Genomic DNA, 19981 nt, shown 5'->3' on the forward strand with positions numbered 1-19981 from the left:
GGAGACTGATCTCACCGTCGTTGGTGAATCTAACGATGAGTTGACGATTATTCTTCTCGGTGATAGAAATCGATAGAGCGATATCGATCTGCACTCCGACAGCTGATTGTGTAGATTAGACCAGTGGCTGCATACGTTCACTTGGATGGGTTGGTAGCAAAGTGAAATGATAGTACCTTCCAACATCCTCACCCACCCTGAAGTGACAGGAACTTCTGAAATAAATAAACAAACCCCTTTCGATGCATTGGATGGAGATACTTAGCCGCGACTATTCTAATTGCTTGTCGAGTCAGCTGAATTTTCGGTCTCTGGAGATGGTAATATGCACAGTTTAACGATTGGCCGTTGCAGATATCCCGTTGCAGTTTTTACGGTGACTACGCGGACTACATCATCAGGACCAGGGTGCAGCTTATGTATACGACCCATCTTCCATCGCATTGGTGGTTGGTTGCTGTCGACGATGATCACCAACCTTCCGATTTCTACCTTCGACGGAGGTTCCCAATTTTTCGTTCTACCTTGCAGTTGGGATAAATATTCTGTCCGCCAACGCTTCCAGAAGTTTTGCAGCTGCCATTGTACCAGTTGCCATCGACTCAAGCGATTAAGTTTCACGTCAGTGTAGTCCGGTTCTGGGATAGCTTGCAGGGATCCTCCGGTTAAAAAATGACCAGGTGTAAGCGCCTCCATATCACTTGGGTCATCCGACAGTGGAGTGAGTGGGCGGGAGTTCAAGCAACCCTCAACCTGGATTAACAAGGTGTTGAAATCCTCAAACGCAATTGGATTTTCTCCTAACACACGAAGCAAATGATGTTTGGCTGAGCGAACGGCAGCCTCCCAAAGGCCTCCGAAGTGCGGGGCACTAGGTGGGTTGAAGTGCCACTGCATACCGTTCTGTGCGCATTCCTTAGAAACCTTCTCTTGATGCTCTTTGTCCCTTAGTGAATTCCGCAATTCCTTTAATTGGTTTCGCGCGCCGACAAAATTTGTCCCATTATCGGAATACAAATCAGTACACCTTCCCCGTCTTGAGATAAATCGGCGTAGTGCTTGTAAGAAGCGTTCCGTTGACAGGTCAGTGACTAACTCCATGTGCACTGCCTTAGTGCACATGCATACGAACACCGCGACGTATGCTTTAATCGCAGGTCGCTTTCGCCCGTCGCGAATATGCACGGGTCCAAAATAGTCCACACCGGTTCTGGAAAATGGCCTAGCTACTGTAACGCGCGCCGTTGGCAGCTCACCCATCTGTTGTTTCAGTAATGTTGGTTTTGCTCTAAAGCATCGCTGACATTGGTGGACAACCATTCTGGCTGTTTTCCTTCCGCCCAGCGGCCAGTATCGTGACCGAATTGAGCTGAGAAGCAGTTGAGGGCCTGCATGCAGTAAAGTTTGGTGATAGTGTCTAAAGAGCATGGTAGTAAATTCATGTTTCCATGGCAATATCATTGGGTGCCTTGTGTCATGGGTCTCTTGCGAGTGTCCCAACCTTCCACCTACTCGTAAAACTCCGTTTAAATCAATCATGGGATTAAACCAACGTAAAGGGGACTTGCGAGGAAGTGCCTTGTTGTTAGTTAACGCTTTCAATTCTTCCGAGAACGTTTCTTCTTGGATTCGCCGAATTATAACTGCTTCTGCCCTCCTAAGCTCCACAGTAGTGAGGAATCCATTTGGCTTTGGATTAACCCTTTTTACATAAATTGCTATGAAACGTAACCAATATGCCGTAGCCCGAATGAGTCTCGAATATGCGGAAAATTTAGAAACGAACATAGTGCTGAAGCAAGGCGCGTCCGACGCGACGCATATCACCGTGCCTTGTCGCCGCTCTGATATAGTATCCAGCCTTATATCGGGTTGATTGGGCCACTCTTCCCTTTCCTTTTTCAACCAGTCTGGGCCCTCCCACCAAAGGCGGTTTCCTTCCAATGCATTTGGTAAAATACCACGCGAGATCAAGTCTGCGGGGTTTGAAATTCCGGGCACATGGTTCCAATTATGTTTTTCCGAAAGTGCTTGGATCTTTGAGACCCGATTTGCCACAAATGTTGTCCATGTACTTGGTGGTGCTTTAATCCATTGAAGGACACAGGTCGAGTCCGTCCACAAATGGACCCTATACGTCCCTTTAAGGGCATCCAACACCTTGTCCACTAGTTGTGCAGCAAGCAAAGCGCCCCGCAGCTCTAGCCTAGGCAGCGACTGTACGTTGAGTGGTGCGACCCTCGATTTAGAAGTTAGAAGATGGACTGTATAATTCCCGTTTTTATCCGTACTTCGCAAGTATAGACAAGTGCCATATGCCCTTTCCGAAGCATCCGAAAAACAGTGTATCTCAGTAGAAACAGCACAAGCTACGACGACACAGCGAGGAACGCGAAGAGTGTTCAATGTGGGCAATTGAGAATGAAATATACGCCACTCCTCACCCACCGTTGCTGGGAGTATCTCATCCCACTCCAATCGTTTGCCTCCTGCATTAACACGATGCCAAAGTCCTTGCATGAAGATTTTAGCCCTCACAATTGTTGCTCCCAGGAGCCCTAGGGGGTCGAAAAGCGATGCGATGATGGAGAGAATCTTGCGTTTGGTTTGAAGTTGATCAGAAAGCAATGCCGGAATAGCAAACTGAAACCGAAAGCAGTCCGTTTTGGGCAACCATGTCAACCTCAATGTCATTACCGATGACTCATGATCCAAATTTACCTCGTTCGTATTGGGGAGTGCCAGATTTTCGTTGGGTATACCTTCCAAAACTCGCTCGTTGTTGGATATCCATTTTCGTAATCGAAAACCTCCACTTTCAAACAGGGAAACTAACTGCCTTCTTAATTCAACTGCGGTATCGATGTCGTCCGCCCCAGATATCACATCGTCCATATATGTGTCTTCCTCAGTTGCCTGGGCTGCCAAGGGGAACCTCTCACTCTCGTCCATAGCTAACTGTTTCAGTGTACGAGTGGCCAAAAATGGGGCCGGTTTAGTCCCGTATGTAACGGTGCTGAGTTCGTACGTTGCAATTTCGTCGTCACGATTAAAACGCCATAAAATGCTTTGTAGCGGAGCATCCGCCTGATCCATGTTAATTTGCCTGAACATTTTCTCCACGTCTGCGACAATCATTACTTGGCGAGTTCGGCTACGGAGTATTATAGAACGCAGGTCTCGCTGAACCATCGGGCCAATGAGAAGTGCGTCATTGAGAGAGATGCCAGTCGATGTTTTGCATGAAGCATCGAAGACCACCCTGACCTTTGTTGTAGTACTAGAAGCCTTTACCACAGGATGATGCGGCAAATAACATCTCTTGACTTCTGCTTGCTCGCCAGTTTCTACCCTTTTCATGTGTCCCAAGGTCAAATATTCCATCATGAAAGTTTCATATTGCTTACGAAGTTCGGTGTCTCGATCCAACCTCCTCTCTAGCCCTTGAAAACGCTTTAAAGCAATATCCTTTGACATACCCAGCAGCGAAAATGTTGATTCATCCTTGGGGAGCGAAACAGTATACCGACCATCAGATTCCCTTCGAGTAGTACGCCCAAACTGCTCCTCGCAGCGCGCCTCTTCGGGCGAATAGTTGTTGCAGTTGCCCATATCCTCACAGGCCCAAAACCGCTCCATTAACTGTTCCAAAGTGTCTGATACCGCCAAGTTACACGTGATGCATGAAGAAGTTTTCGCTGATTGTATCTCACCGGACACCACCCAACCGAAAACCGATTCAGTTAGCCGTGGAAGACCGTCACCCAGTGTGAATTCGTTGCCAGTCCGGAAAAAGCTGAAAAAGGCCTGGATACCGAGAACCAAATCGACACATTTTGATTGGAAAAAGGCTGGATCCGCCAGATGAATTCCTTCTGGGAATTTCCATTCCGAAATTTGCACCGTTGTTATCGGTAGGCTCACCGTAACCCTTGGTAAAACCAAAAACTCCATTTTCCTTGAAAATTCAGAAACCCGTGAGTGCACTGTAGCCGCGATGCGTTGAGTTACCCTTGTCGATGCCTGACCTACTCCGAGTACTGCAATGTCCACCCTTTCCCTGGACACCTTTAACATTTGACGAAGTTGCTCCGAGATGAAATTACATTCCGATCCCGAGTCGAGTAACGCCCGTGCAGGGTACTGTAAGCCTTCATCGTCCTCGACCAGAACCACAGCAGTAGCAAGTAGTATATTAGTGCTTCGCTTTTGCGAGAAGTTGGTTGATATTATTTCCGTTACTGATGTGTTTGCAGTTCTCGTACTCGTGTCCGCTAACGAAACCGCATTGTTTCTAGATGGTCCAGGTTCTTCGGTTGTCCTTTGTTTCTCGCCTTCTCCATTTTTCTGGAAGCAAACCAGTGTGTGATGCCGACCTTTACATTTCCTGCAAGAATATTTGGAAGAACAGCTCTTAGCCTGATGACCTCGTTTGAAGCAGTTACGACACAGCGATTGAGTGCGCAACAACGATTCTCTACTAGCTACCGACATCCTTTGGAAAGTGGGACAAGTGTATAGCCAATGATTTTCGGGACAAGCGGAGCATTTCCCAGTTGACGTTTGAACTGCATTGTGGCTGACTCGAAATGGTTGTATCCTTTTCCTAGTAGGTGACGATTCGCGCTTGCTTTCTGTAAACTTGGATGGCAAAGATTCTAAAATTTGAACTCGACGCTGCAGAAAATCCGTTAGATCGTTTAGGGTATCCTGTTCCTTACTCGCTGAATGTTCCTCCCAACTTCGGCGTGTGCTGGGATCCAAACGGGAGCTGAGAATATTAACCAACAGCAGATCCTTGTAGTCATTTGGCTGCACAATCTGATCCAAGGTGTGAATAACTCGTTCGAAACTCTCCAAAAGTGTATGTAATTCGACTGCAGACTCCTTAGCCACCGAAGGAAGTTTTAGAAGCGATTGAATTTGCCGCTTCTTCAACAATTTGCTATTGTTATAGCGTTTCAGTAATGTTTCCCAAGCAATTTGATAGTTTCCTCTCGTTATTTTCAGAGGATCGATTAGCGCCTTCGCCTCTCCTTGTAGACATCCCTTTAAGTAATGCAGTTTCTCCACATCTGGTAGCTCTACCTTCCAGTGAATCAACGATGTGAAAAGGTCCCTAAAGCTAAGCCACTCGTCGATGTTACCGTCGAAAGTTTGGAGTTTTATTTGAGGTAAACGAACATGATCCGACGAAACATGCATGGAATTGTCGACCTGTGCTGAAGATTGATCTTGAACCGGAGGATCCTGCAACTCTTTGGTCTTGTCCAGCAAAGAAGATTTAACATGGAAATAACGGTTTTCGAAATCCAACCGCTCCTTGGCAAAGGCATCATCTTCAACCACAAAGTCCTCATGGGACTCCACCTCAGCAACCAACTCTCCAATCTTTTCCCACAGCTCCGCCAAATGCTCTAACCGTACTGATATCTGGCTAGCGGTAACATCCTCGGGGTAATTTGATACGAAGTCCACTATGTTGTTGAACGAAGCGTGCAAACCCTTTAGCTTCGCTTGAAGTGACTTTAGTGAGGCCACCTTTTTTGTCGTGGATGCTGCAGCTGGCATGATGACGCTCCGGTTCGTGTGAAATGATTTAGTGGAGAAGAAACTCGAATGTAGTATTCCAAAATAGGCCTCCTTCGGCTAAACATATACTGTCTCAGCCTACCTGGAGAACTGACAGCGGCACCAAATCTTTTCACACCAGTACTGACAATGGCCTCGAGTGTTTCCGGTACACAAGTGAGCTCAATATCTCGTCGATCCAGTTACGAAAGGAGTTCAAGTAATTGTAGTATCTAACATGCGGCTTCGGCAGGACATATACCGTTGCCTTACCTGGACAAATATTGTCTGCTCCTATTAACCAGTGTAGGTGCTTCAACCAACGACAACCAGAGTGACTTTCAACCAGAAATATTTAACCAATGCGTTCGAAAAGGAAAATGCGGGTGTAGTATTCAAAAGACGTCCTGCTTCGCAGGACATATACTATAGTCTCACCTTTGAGAACTATTTGATGATACAAACGAAATCGATCAACATCCAAGACCACTCCTTATACGTCAGAACTACCAACAAGGCTCAGTCCGCAAAGAAGCACAAGTCAAATTGCATCGAAAGGTAAATTTATATTTAGAATAATATCCGAAAGAGTCCAGGCCACAGCTGGACATAACTATGTATAATTTTACCTGGCCAAAACGGCCGATGTGCGATGTCCAGTGCCCAAACCAAATGGCGATACTGCAGAAATTTAATTAAGCCCTGGGATGATTGCACGAACCACGTTAGCCCACCGTGCTAATCTCGTCTACTTGTAAAGGCGATCCGAATCCAGATCACGGTTGATTGGCACCACCCACTGCTAATGATGTCTCGTCCCGTTAAAAAATGATGCCCTCAGTTCCAGTCTCCAGTTAATTTCCCGATCGAAGATAAAGGTCCAACCCCGAAATCCAGAAATTCCGCCACCATGCATTAGCGGTTCAAGTACATTACCAGAGTTGATGATTGTAGCGTCCAAAATGGCGTCGTGAGCGTCGTAGAATGACAAAGGCGGCGTCGTTCCTTTGTTGCCGATGATAATAGCCCTCGATCCTTTGTGTTCCGTAACGTCGAAAAGATGGATCCACGCTGTCGTCACTTGAAGGGTCCAGATCCAACCAATTTGGATCCGGTTCGAAGGACCAGCTTATGTAGGTGAAATGACGACTGACCTTCCGATTCCGCCTGTGGTGGGTTGTTGTTTGGCTGGTGAGTTGTAGGTCCAATTTCTTTCCGAGCTGGGCAATGTGGGTGCCAGAACAAATACACTTCGATACCACTTAAACAACGGCTTTTTATTGATGACACTACACGTACTACTATATTAACTTTATTCTTAGACTAGCGTACAATTATTCGATAAGTTGATTTAGGTTGATTGTTGGGTTCCCCCTTGGGACACCCGAATGCGGCCGTGATCGGTTGGAGACTGATCTCACCGTCGTTGGTGAATCTAACGATGAGTTGACGATTATTCTTCTCGGTGATAGGAATCGATAGAGTGATATCGATCTGCACTCTGACAGCTGATTGTGTAGATTAGACCAGTGGCTGCATACGTTCACTTGGATGGGTTGGTAGCAAAGTGAAATGATAGTACCTTCCAACACCGGTGTTTCCAAAAAAAATATATATATTGTTAAAACGCTAGATGGCAAGCTTTCTCAGCATAGCGGTCAATATTTAACCGTTTTCCAGGCTGAGAGCCACCCCGAATCTTTCCAAAAATCATTTCATACTCGCGTATAAAAAGATTTGTTTCGCGAAATCATTTTCTTCGTCACTAGAATTAACCAAATACTCGAGAACAATTTCCGCGTTCCACATTCAAATTTTGTTTGGCTGCAAGTTTGCAAATATTAATAACAAATTGTAGGAATCGAGACAGCACAAAGTACAAAATGCAATTAATGACAGCTCGCCATTTTTGAGTATAATAGTTATTGAAGGCAACGTTGCGAAACGTTCCACGGTCTAACGCAATTACTTTAATTAAACATACAAGGATAAAAAAATCCATGCACCACAAACGAAGAAACCTGCAACAGAATTGTGTTATCGATAATTTTGGAGAACGAAAACAAAGTTAAAACAGAGTTGCTTGAAATGAAGGGGATATTTTATGAAGTAGAAAGAACGCAGATCATTCCGGAAACAATTCACGGACAGATAAATTGGTTATTACTAGATGCGCAGAATTTTTGGAAAATACGACACACACAAACATTTTGCTAATGCTAGCTAGTGACGGTCTTTAGAAATTAGCAACTGCCGGCGTTAAAAAGAAATAGATGAATTGGTAATCCCCAATAGCAACGACCGGTGCGAACATCGGTTGCTATCCAAAATAGCAACGGCTAGCGTTGTGAAAATAGCAACTCAAATGGCAACTCACCGGTGCACTTGCTCTTAGAGAGTAGTTAAGAGGATAGAAGAAATGTCAAATAGAGAGAAGCGAATTGTCAGAACGTAAATAGAGGAAAAGTAAACAAAGTTGAAGCGGAGAAGAAGGTTCATCGAAGAAAGAAATTACGGTGTGGCTTATTTAGAGTGATCCTTATTTAGTTAAAATAGGTACAGAAAAATTAAACGGATCAGCCGATGCTTAGAGCGATATTACCGTGAGTAGAACTGACGTCAAACGGGTGATATTTGAACAAACAATTCTGATTTACAGAATCGAGGCCTGAGTGCGATCCTTTTGAGTGAAGAGTTTGTAACCTGGATAGAGCTTTTAAAGGAACACTAAAATGTATATTTCGGGTATATTAAGTTAAAATATGATGTTTAATAAAAACTAGGGTGGTTTACCGGTAAAACAAAAACCGGTAATACCGATATTTTTTCCAATACCGAAATACTGGTATTGGAGAGGCGAAAAAACCGGTATTTCCGGTATTTTTCTTAAAATTAAAAAATTAATTGTCACAATATTCATAAATCATTGTAAGGTTAATGAATGCTACCCACTTAGGTAGGCGTTACAAATCACATGACGGTGTATATACTAAATATATTTACACACTTAAAATAAAACACCGAATTCGGTAAAATTTTACCGGAATCTCAACAGCTGAACGTTCGGTGAAATCTTCGGTGTTTTCGAAAATTACCGAACAGTTTGTGAAACCACCAACCGAGTGGTCGGTAATTTTCGCAGCTTTTTGGTAATGTTCCAAACCGAGCAGCCAGTAAAATTTACCGAAAGAAGCTTGAAAAATGAACAGAAATACCGAACGCACCTGTAAAAAATACCGGTGGCAGAAATAGTCGGTTATAAATGAGCCTGCCGGTACCGTCTAAAATCAAACTAAATTAACCAGATTACTTACGAAAAATGCTAGCGACTCGTACATCCATTAACACTTTCCAAATTATAAATATCCTATGTTTACACACAACAATTAAAACAAATCAGCAGCACCAGTAGAAAATATTCGCGTCTTGCACGATTGCACGTATGAGAAAAATGGCCACCACATTCACAATTTGGCATTTTTACAGGTTGTTCGTTGAAAAGTTATACAATTTTCGGTAAATGTAAAATTAAGCAAATATTTCGGTAACAGTTAACAGAATTATGGTAAAACTTACAGATCTCACAGAACAGTCGTTAATTTGATGCTTTTTTGCAGGAATACCGGTATTACTACACTTTACCGATGGATTATTGTAAAAAAAATTACCGAACGACTTTTTTTGGATTCAGCGTGTAGACAGAAGCAACATTGAATATTAATTTACTCTAACCTATTTATCAATTTTTGTTTCCTTCTTATTTGTTTTGCTTGGATTCAGATGATGTATTTGAGTGTATCGATAATATGACAAAAAACTGCATATCAATAAAGCAAGACATTTATTTTTTAGGTAGAACAGCTAGTCTCTTCACACTCTCATAGTTACAGAGGCAACCCGTGGATTTGGAACCTACCAGTTCAACCATAAATTCTGAAAATCGTAGTTTGGGGCTGTAATCACATTCTTGTCCGCGAAAAAACATAAGTCATTTTTCGTTTTGTGCTATTTAAAAGTAAAACTGAAAAAAAAAATAATATATAAATATAAATTTGGATGAGCGGTTTATTTTTTGTTTGGCGTCGATACAAAGCGTTTACAGGATGAAATAATCAATCAATGAAGAATTTCGTCCTAAAAATTACTGCTCCTTATCCTTGAGAAAGTGAAATTTAAATAGCTGTAGCATGGTCAAAGCTTCGTTGCCCAAACCGCAGCGAATTTTATTAGCAATCATTCTAGCGGAGAAAAAAGCTTTCTCAGGTTCAACTCAATTTGGAAGAACTGTTTAAAGAGCATCAAACAGAATAGAGAAGTATTTACCTTCGATTCCTTCGGATTCGTAGAATGTAAATTTGTGTCCGATCGTCATTTCATTTTCTTCTTCATTCATTTACTCTTCTCAACGGTTGTTCCTCTAAGAATTTCAAATTTATTCATTTATTTAAAACTAAGTTTTGCGATGTGATAGAACTTTGAAATAAAGTTTCGAAAATATGTTCTTCGTAATCATATCACTGGATTCATTCATTAAAGTTTTCCAAACACTAATAAATTTATCCAGTGTTGTATCTGAATCGTATAAAACCACAAGAGATCAAAACAAGTGGTCCAAATCATACAGAAAAAAATGGGTCGTAATGAAGCATAGGTACTTATAAATGCAAAAACATAATTATGCAGCGACACGTCCATAGATGCGACCTGAAACGCTAGGCGAAAAACAAATATCAAATCCAAATTTCTGTATATATTTAATTATTTTTCAGTTTTATTTTCAAATAGTACAGAGAGAATGACTTGCGTTTTTCCGCGGGCATGATTGTCATTATTGATTTTCAGAATTTTGTAGTTGAACAAGTTGGTTTAAAGACCACGAGTCGCCTCTGGTATGTATTAGTCAGAAAAAATAAAAATACCGGTTTTTACCGGTTTTTATTTTTATGAATACCGAAATACCGGTTTTTCGAAAAGTCGGTAATACCGACCACCCTAAAAAAACCTACTTCTAGTTTGAAGCTGTTCACATTGCAACTGCTGTGAAATTTGTATTTACTATCCGGGAAGCACACAAACCCAATAAACTTCAAAATTTCCGGACATAATCTGAAAAGATGGCTACATCGTTCGGGGATAATGAGAAGTGTTTGTATTGCGCCAAGAAGGCGGACGAATCAGAGGATGTAAATTGGGTCCAGTGCAGGGAATGTTAGTTTTGAGCTCATTTTTCTTGTGCTGGTGTCGACCAGAAGATAACCAAGGTCGATTGGTACTGCCCGCAGTGTGCACCGTCCGGCAACCAACTGAAAGTTCTGGAGGCAAAGAAGAAATTCGGGTCAAACTATTCTGGCTCAAATCACCCTGGTTCCGTGTCCGATCTGACCGACCAGCAGTCGGACGGGGAACAGAAGATGAGGAATGTGTTCGCGAAGCAGATGGAAGACCGGAAAAAGCAACTGGTGAGGAAATAGGCTTTGTTTCAGAAACAGTTGCAGCTGAAGCGGGAGATGCGTGAGCAAGAACTCCAATTCCAACGTGAAGTGGAAAAGTATAACAGCAGAAGCTGGACGATCAACTTGCCACTGAACGGAAATACCTGAAGAAGCGAGATGAAATCCGGAAGCAAAGAAAGCAAAGCGCCCGATACGTCAACGCGCTGAAGGAGCAGGACGGCGTAGTCCATGGTATTTCGGATGAACGTGTCAGGCAGAAAGTGAGACAATTGCATGAGAGAGACACTTTGGGACTGACAGATGACTTTTGGGGCGCGTTTCCAAAAGGAAATTCGATGAGCGAGGATCGGGGGAAAAATGTTCCCAGTCAGTTGAAGACGACAGAAGGCGATGAGAATGTTAGCGATGGAAGTGACAATGGAGAAGAAGCACACAGTGTACGCTCGTATAGAACCGTGAACTATACGAATTTGGAAGAAGAAGGCGGACCGAGGCGCAGCATTGGTAAGCATTGGTAGGCTATCAAATGACCAATTGGCAGTCCGGAAAGCAGTGTCACAGAGTCTTCTCAAATTCCGAGGAGAACCGGAGGTCTGACCACTGTTCATCAGCAGTTTCGAGTTCACGACAGAACTTCAAGGCCGGATTCGGTTCCGGATGTAATCATGGATCTTCGGAATCTGTTCGGCAAGCCGGAGAAGCTGCTTAAGACATTGCTGGCAAAAGTGAGGAGCGCACCATCACCGAAAGCGGACCGTTTGGAATCCTTCATACACTTTGGGATCACGGTGAAGCAGTTGTGCGATCATTTGGAGGCCGCTCATCTGAACGACCACCTGAACAACCCGATGTTGGGGCAGGAGCTAGTAGACAAGCTGCTTCCGTGCTATAAGCTGGATTGAGTTCGTTTCAAGCGAAACAAGGTGGACAGTCCTTTAAGGATGTTGACTAATTTAACCAACGAGATCTGATGTGTCTAAAGTAACATAGTCCGATGCGTTGTCGATGAACGAACCAGTGCGATATGGGAAAGGCTACCCGAAAAAAAAGAGTTCGTTCGGAGGCGTGCTGGATTTGTAAGCGTTCGGGTCGTCTCATCAAGTTCTGCGAAGAATTTAAACGAATGAACGTTGCTGAGCGGTTTAGGGAGATCGGCAGGCAGAAACTATGCGAACTCTGTCTGCACAAGCACGGAAACGGGCGATGCTTTTCGAAGATCCGATGTTCGATCCAGAACTGTCAGGGAAACCATCATCCGCTGCTGCATCGTGTGGAAGAATCAGTCCAATTGCAGAAAGCAGAGTGCGACGTAGTAAAATAGACGGATTTTTCAGTGATTTTTCGCATGATTCAAGTGACGCTTCACGTGGGCAATCGGCAGTACGATACTGTGGCGTTTTTATACGAAGGGTCGTCCGCTACTCTGGTGGATGAAGAGGTCGCCAAGCGGCTGAGAGCAGACGGTAATTTGGAGCCTCTGATCGTCACATGGATCGTAAAAGGGGTCTCGGGAGAAGTTTCCGCTGAATAACACTAGAACAGTGTCGAAACTAAAGCTCCCAAAGCAGAATGTACGAGTTGCGGAGACCGCAAAGCGGCACCTGGAGTTCCAGTGAAAGATCCAACGGGGTTGCCAACAGTTCTCCCCGGTTTAGACAACCTGTATCTGTTCGCACCGTTGCACAGTGGTCCAATGAGGCAAAAAGTGGAACTTAATTCCATAGCGCCTTTCAACTTCATCCTAGCTTAATAGTATCTTCAGAGCAATTGTTTGTATGAATGACCCGCATAATTGCAAATTGTCAAAAAATATGAAAAGTTTACTATACTAAAACTAAAAAAATTAACTTTTTTGTGTTAAGAGATAGAAGAATAGTTTATTGAGCAAAGTTGTAGAAAATTCAAAAATATGAAACTTTGTTGAACAAATGAAAATCCTATCTCTTTTTGGTACAAAGTTATAAAGTACACTACATGGAACTTATTTAAAAGTTAGTTTTTTGTACTTAACTTTTGTTAGTTGCATTTTACACGAAAGTGTAGTTCGGAGGAATTATTAGGACACACAAAACACACATTTTTGCCGAAGACCATATATCTCCAGGACTTTTCCTTACAAAGTTACATCATATTTTAGCTTATTTTTTCGATAACTTCAAGAACGTATAGGTTAAAAAAGGGCAAGTGGAATCATGATGTCAATATTTTTCCTTGCAGTTAAGCTGAAGTACTATAAACTTCTTTAGGTTCCATTTGTCCCAATCCACTCATTTTAGAGTACGGCGAGCATATGTTACAGTAGGTTTTCATATATTAAATATTCTTACTTTTTTGTGTTAAGAGATAGAGGAATGGTTTATTCGGCAAACTTTTAGAACATACAAAAATATGAAAATTTGTTGAACAAACCAAATTTCTATCTTCGTTGGGAACAGAGTTACAGAGTATTTCATGTAAAAGTTACTTAAAAGTTAGTTTTTTGTATTTAACTTTTGTTAGTTACATTTTACAAGAAAACGTTGTTCTAAAGAAGCATTTGGGCATACAAAACACACGTTTTTGTTGAAGGTCACACATCTCCAGGACTTATCCTTACAAAGATGTAGTACATTTCAGCATATTTTTTCGATAACTTTAAGAACGTATAAAGGAAAAAGGGGCAAGTGGAATCATGATGTCAATTCTTTTTCTCAAAGTTTAGCTCAAATGCACAAAACTACTATAAGTTACATCCGTCCCAATCCACCTAATCTTTATTCTATACGTTGTTAAAGTTATCGGAAAAATATGCTGGAATGCGCTATAACTTGTAAGGAAAAGTCCTGGAGATGTGTGGCCTTCAACAAAAACGTGTGTTTTGTATGCCAAAATGCTTCTTTAGAACGACGTTTTCTTGTAAAATGTAACTAACAAAAGTTAAATACAAAAAACTAGCTTTTAAGTAACTTTTACATGAAATACTCTGTAACTCTATTCCCAATGAAGATAGAAATTTTGTTTGTTCAACAAAGTTTCATATTTTTGTATGTTCTAAAAATTTGCCGAATAAACCATTCCTCTATCTCTTAACACAAAAAAGTTAGTATATTTAATATATGAAAACCTACTGTAACATATGCTCGCCGTACTCTAAAATGAGTGGATTGGGACAAATGGAACCTGAAGAAGTTTATAGTACTTCAGCTTAACTTCAAGGAAAAGTAATGACATCATGATTCCACTTGCCCCTTTTTAACCTATACGTTCTTGAAGTTACCAAAAAAATAAGTTAAAATATGGTATAACTTTGTAAGGAAAAGTCCTGGAGATATATAGTCTTCGGCAAAAATGTGAGTTTTATGTGTCGTAACAATTCCTCCGAACTACACTTTCGTGTAAAATGCAACTAACAAAAGTTAAGTACAAAAAACTAACTTTTAAATAAGTTCCATGTAGTGTACTTTATAACTTTGTACCGAAAAGAGATAGGATTTTCATTTGTTCAACAAAGTTTCATATTTTTGAATTTTCTACAACTTTGCTGAATAAACTATTCTTCTATCTCTTAACACAAAAAAGTTAATTTTTTTAGTTTTAGTATAGTAAACTTTTCATATTTTTTGATAATTTGCAATTATGCGGGTCATTCATACAAACAATTGCTCCGAAGACACTATTAAGCTAGGATGAAGTTGAAAGGCGCTATGGAATTAAGTTCCACTTTTTGCCTTATTGGACCACTGTGCGTTGGAGTCACGGATTGGAAAGCCCAGCGATCCGATTGCAGTTCGTTAGAGACTCGGCAGGTCGATTTACGGTCCGCAGAGGCGTAAGCCCTCTATCCATACCTACCTGAATTTGCTTTCTGTATCAGCACTGAGTAACCAGGAGTTACACGACATGATTCGAAAGCATTACGTGATGGACGAGGCGGCGGTGACGTCTTTCGTTGTACCTGAGCCTGCTGAAGAGAAGCGTGCACGAGAAATCCTTACAGCGACGACAAAAAGAGAGGGCGATTGTTTCGAAACGGGACTGACGTGACGAAACGACAAACGGAACTTTCCCGACAGCTATCCGATAGCAGTACGAAAGATGAAAGCGCTGATGAATTCGCGGGACAGTTCCCGGAAGCTTCGATGGCGATTATTAAAAAGCACTACGTAGACGACTACTACGACAGCGTAGACACTGTTGAGCAGGCGATCCAGAGAGCTCAGGAGCTGAGATACATCCACTCACGTGGTGGATTTCACATACGCAACTGGATGTCGAATTCGACGAAGTTTTTGGAGGCACTAGGCAAGCGCAGTGCAGACGAAGCAGTCGTTTTTTCTCGGGATAAGGGAACCGATTACGAACGTGTTCTGGGGATCGTCTGGGAGCCGATTGAAGACATTTTCCGTTTCGCTACCGCGTCGAAGGCAGAGTTTCAGATAGTTCTCGATAACGCAGTGTATCCAATGAAGCGAACAGTCCTCAGTTTCGTGATGACCCAGTTCGACCCTATGGGATTTCTCACTCCGATCACAGTGTGCGGCAAGATTGTCATGCAAGATCCCTGGCGTACCGGATGTGACCGGGATGCCAAAATTGATGAGATATCATTCAAGAGATGGCAGCGGTGGGTGCAGATGATGCGAAGTATCGAGTCGTTCAAGCTGTGCCGTAGTTATTTCGCGGAAGCCAGGTCAGATTAGTTTTCCGATTTGCAGCTACATGTGTTCGCTGATGCAAGCGAGACAGCGTACGGCTGCGTAGCATATTTCCGCGCTATCGTACAAGGAGAAGAAATGTGCGCTGGTTATGAGCCGGTCAAAAGTGGCTTGAAGCAACTGTCAATCCCGCGCCTGGAGCTTCTAGCTGCTGTCCACGGAGCACGACTAGCACAGACGGTTATCGAGAGTCACAGCTTGAAGATTGAGCGAGTGGTTTAGTGGTCGTTTTAGTGGTCGATGCAAGTGTTGTACTGTCTGGATTCGTTCCGATCAGCGCCGATATAAGCAGTTCGTTGGGTTTCGGATTGGTGAAATACTGAGCCGAACGAAGATAACGGATTGGCGCTGGGTACCGACGCGATTCAACGTGGCCGATCAATTAACGAAGTGGGGCAAGGGTACGAATATGCAGCCAAACAGTACGTGGGTTCAAGGACCTGCATTCTTATACAACAGCGAGAGGGAGTGGCCGATGAAAGAACTGCCACCGGCGAACACGACCGAGGAGCTACGCGCTTCGCTGTTGGTGCAGAGACTCACGCCGTATCTTCGGTCATTCAGCTACGTCGGCGTCGACTATCTGGGACCGTTCGATGTGACTGTAGGCCGCAGAACAGAAAAACGTTGGATCGCGCTGTTTACATGCCTGGTGACACGCGCAGTCCACTTAGAAGTGGCACATGGTCCAACGACTCAGTCATGCTTGATGGCAATTCACCGATTCATCGGTCGCCGGGGCTGGCCATTCGAGTTTTTCTCCGATAACGGAACTGAGCTGCGAGGAGTGTAGTGAACTCACGACCGCTCACCTATGAATCGCAGCAATCAGACGAAGCAAAGGCACTCACCCCGAACCATTTCCTGAAGGGTGCTTCACCGAATCAGCCTTGTGAGAGTTTACCAACGCCGCTTCATGCCGTGGTCCTTGAGGACGCTTTTCAGCGTTCGCAGCAGCTAGGCAGCGTGATGTGGGAACGCTGGATTAATGATTACGTTCCATCGCTGAATCCGAGGACCAAGTGAAACCAGGCCGCTACAACCGGAAATGTTGGGTTCGTGGAGTGGTGGAAACGCATATCGTGTCCGGAAATGGAAGGATTCGGCAAGCATGGGTTCGAACGCAAAGTGAAAGATTCAAGCGAGCTACGGTGAACTGGCTGTGGTGGAGATATGTGAAGATAACCCTGTACCGGAAGCGAAAAACGAAAACATCTTATAGTAGAAAAAAGTTAACAAAGATAACCCCAAATGGAGTTCAAAATGGCCACAGAAGTTCTCCGAAGAATAAAAAAATATTCAAATTTAGACTCAGAATGAAAATATGTTCGTATGTGTCGAAAAAGGGAAAAAACTTAAAATAAGGACAAGACCAGAATAAAAACAAGATAAGCTCAGAAAGGCAAAAAACAAGCTAACACAATAGCAAGGGAAAAGTCAATAAATATTGGACTCAGAATGGCGAAAAAGCCATAAGAGGACAAAAATGGTTGCAAAACAAGCTCAAAAAGACAAAAATACTACAAAAACGTGATCGCAAAATGAATTTCGAAAAGTGAAAAAAACGCTTCTTAGAGTGGAACCTGCAAAAAAAGGGTTCCAAATTGGATCAGAAAACATTAATCAGCCAATGTCCAAAAACGTTACCAAAACGCTGAAGTAAAGAACACAAAAGGAATTCAAAAGTGCGAAAAAATTCAATGATAGTCCAGAAAATATGGTAATATTGGAAAAAACCCAAATTAATCCACCTAGTGGTGAGACCCAGCCTTTCTCATTCGAAGTTATTATTGGTTCAAATAGATTAATACAACTTTCCCATTTAAAAAAAATACACCTTGAAAATTTCTGCTGGATTTATTTTCCACTTTAAATAACGAATTTCTGGTAGCCAACAGCACAACTAAACGAACATTCAAAACCTAACATTCACACACATATGAGCATACATTAACACTTACACATGCAAATACCATGAAATAAATATGTTTCAAATACATCACGCGAAAAATCCACTGCCGACTTATTCTATTGCTCACCCCTAACTACACACACTGCTGTGCAGGCGTTGTTTATGCGACTGAAAGAAATGTCTCATCACATACAGGAGAGTCAGCTGACGCTGATAACTCTTATAGACCTGTGTGATCGAGACCAAAGCCAGTCTGCTTCGTAGGGATAATTTTTTTCGAATTAATTCCTATCTTCAACAACGGCTTTTACCCGTTAACATTCAAGTTCATTAAAGGCAGACAGTGTGTGCAGCCGGGGAAGCGAAAAATAAGCGAACTGAAAATATGATACAACTTTGGAAAAACATACCGCATCCAGACGGGACTTGAACCCGCAGTCTCCCTGACTACTTCACTGGTTGCCGGAATACTTCCTAAAATGGCCAAATTCTGCCTAATCTGGTTATAGTACAACATCGAATTTGAAAAATGTTGAGGCCACATATTTTGATCGTTGCTACAGTTTTAAACAGTCTCCGAGCTACTTTTCTTTCCATAACTTTTAAACCACATGCTTAAACATTATGATGGTTTTAGAAACAAGTTTATTGGGTCCATTGAATCCAACTATGTTCAGATCGGTTGTGTAGTTTATGTGGTACCTAATTAAGTTTTGTGATTTTTACAATTTGATACATAACGGACAAAGTTAAAGTCCGATAACAGTGTAATTACATAGGATTGTATTGCGCAACTAGATTTTTTATTTGAGACTAATTTAGTTACAATCGGTCCAACCATTCTGAAAAAAATTGAGTGAGCTTAAGCAGTTTTTGGAATATGTTTGTTTTCAAAATGTGATTTCCTTTTTTTATACATATCTATTATACATAACTTTTTTGAACCACATGTTTAATCATTAGATGAGGATTTTCAAGACAGACCGTTCATTTGGCACCAGTTTTGTTTAAATTGGTTGTTTAGTTTCTGAGATAATGAAATTTCGTGATTTTCACATTTTGATACACGGTGCCTAAACTAAAAATCCGATTACAATGAAGTTCAATAGGGGGTTACGAGGCCACTAGATCTTTCATTTTCAACTGATTTTGTAAAAACCGGTCTAGCCATTTCTGGGAAAAGTAAGTGAGTTTAAGCAGTCTTTAGTATATGCTTTGCTTTTATAACGTGATGATGATGATGATGGTCCCACCTCATACCCCTACATCGGTTTGAGCTGGTCGATTTATCTAAGTAAGATATTATATAGAGTCATACAATGTAACCAGTTGGCAAACAAATAACGGACTGGTTATTAATACAGACATAGTAACCCTTCAAAAGCATACCAATAATTTAACAATGAGTATAAAAAAACGATTTTCCAATACCATCATGGATCCAAGGCTCATCCAGAACGTTTCCAACCCGAAAATTATCTGGACTTGGTTAGGAATTGAACCTAACATTTAGGAGTGTTAACTAATCAGAATTGATTCTGGATAACGATCCAAAACTACGAGAGAGATCCTGTGATACTATAGTTCTCGATAACGAGCTTTACAGTCCACAGGCGAACCCAAGCCTTTTCAGTTTTTTCTCCCAACCCTAGTTCAAAATCGTAAAAACAGATAAATATCAAAAATCAGAATAACAGCATATATACTATTTCATACCAAAAAGCAACTTTCCAACCCGATATGCTTTTTGTTTCAATTTCAGGGGTTTAATCCTGATGTACTCAATATCCAGATTGTCTATGTCAGTCTACGCGCGCGTGGCTCAAACATGTGTAGTCGACTCTTTTTTAAACTCTACTATTAAATGTTATACAACTAATTCAAACAAAAATCCATCATCATCAGTGAACATAATAGCTTAGTTTACCCAATAAATTAAAAAAAAAATACATAAGTTTTACAATCTTCGTCATTAATTTACAAAAAATTCTATATAATCTGTATACAAAACAGACTTCATGTGTTAAATACAAAGCCTTTTAAACTCCGCCATTGTTGCTGCATGTTTTACCTGTCTTGGCATCGCATTGAAAAAAATTATTCCTTTGTACAACAGAGAGTTCTGTGATCTTCCAAAAAGAAAATTTGGTGTTCTAGCATCATCCGCGTTTCTAGTGTTGTACCTATGAAAATCACTTCCCCTATCAATTCGATTACACAAATATCGAGGCAGCATATTATTAAAAATTTTATATAGAAACACCATTGTCAGAAAATATACTCTTTGCTTCACAGAAAGCCATTGCAATGCGTCCAGCATAAAACTCGAGGAAGTGTATCTATTACATCTT

At 41.8% G+C, this 19981-nt stretch overlaps 1 protein-coding gene across 1 annotated transcript; it reads right to left on the reverse strand.

The window, feature by feature from the left end:
- Positions 1–276: 276 nt before the first annotated feature.
- Positions 277–5571, reverse strand: LOC129716585 (uncharacterized). The gene has a single exon (XM_055666420.1). The coding sequence runs from the start codon at positions 5569–5571 to the stop codon at positions 277–279; it is 5295 nt and encodes a 1764-aa protein (XP_055522395.1).
- Between the last annotated feature and the right edge of the window lie 14410 nt (positions 5572–19981).

Source organism: Wyeomyia smithii, chromosome 1 (genome assembly GCF_029784165.1).
Source record: "Wyeomyia smithii strain HCP4-BCI-WySm-NY-G18 chromosome 1, ASM2978416v1, whole genome shotgun sequence".
Taxonomy (NCBI): domain Eukaryota; kingdom Metazoa; phylum Arthropoda; class Insecta; order Diptera; family Culicidae; genus Wyeomyia; species Wyeomyia smithii.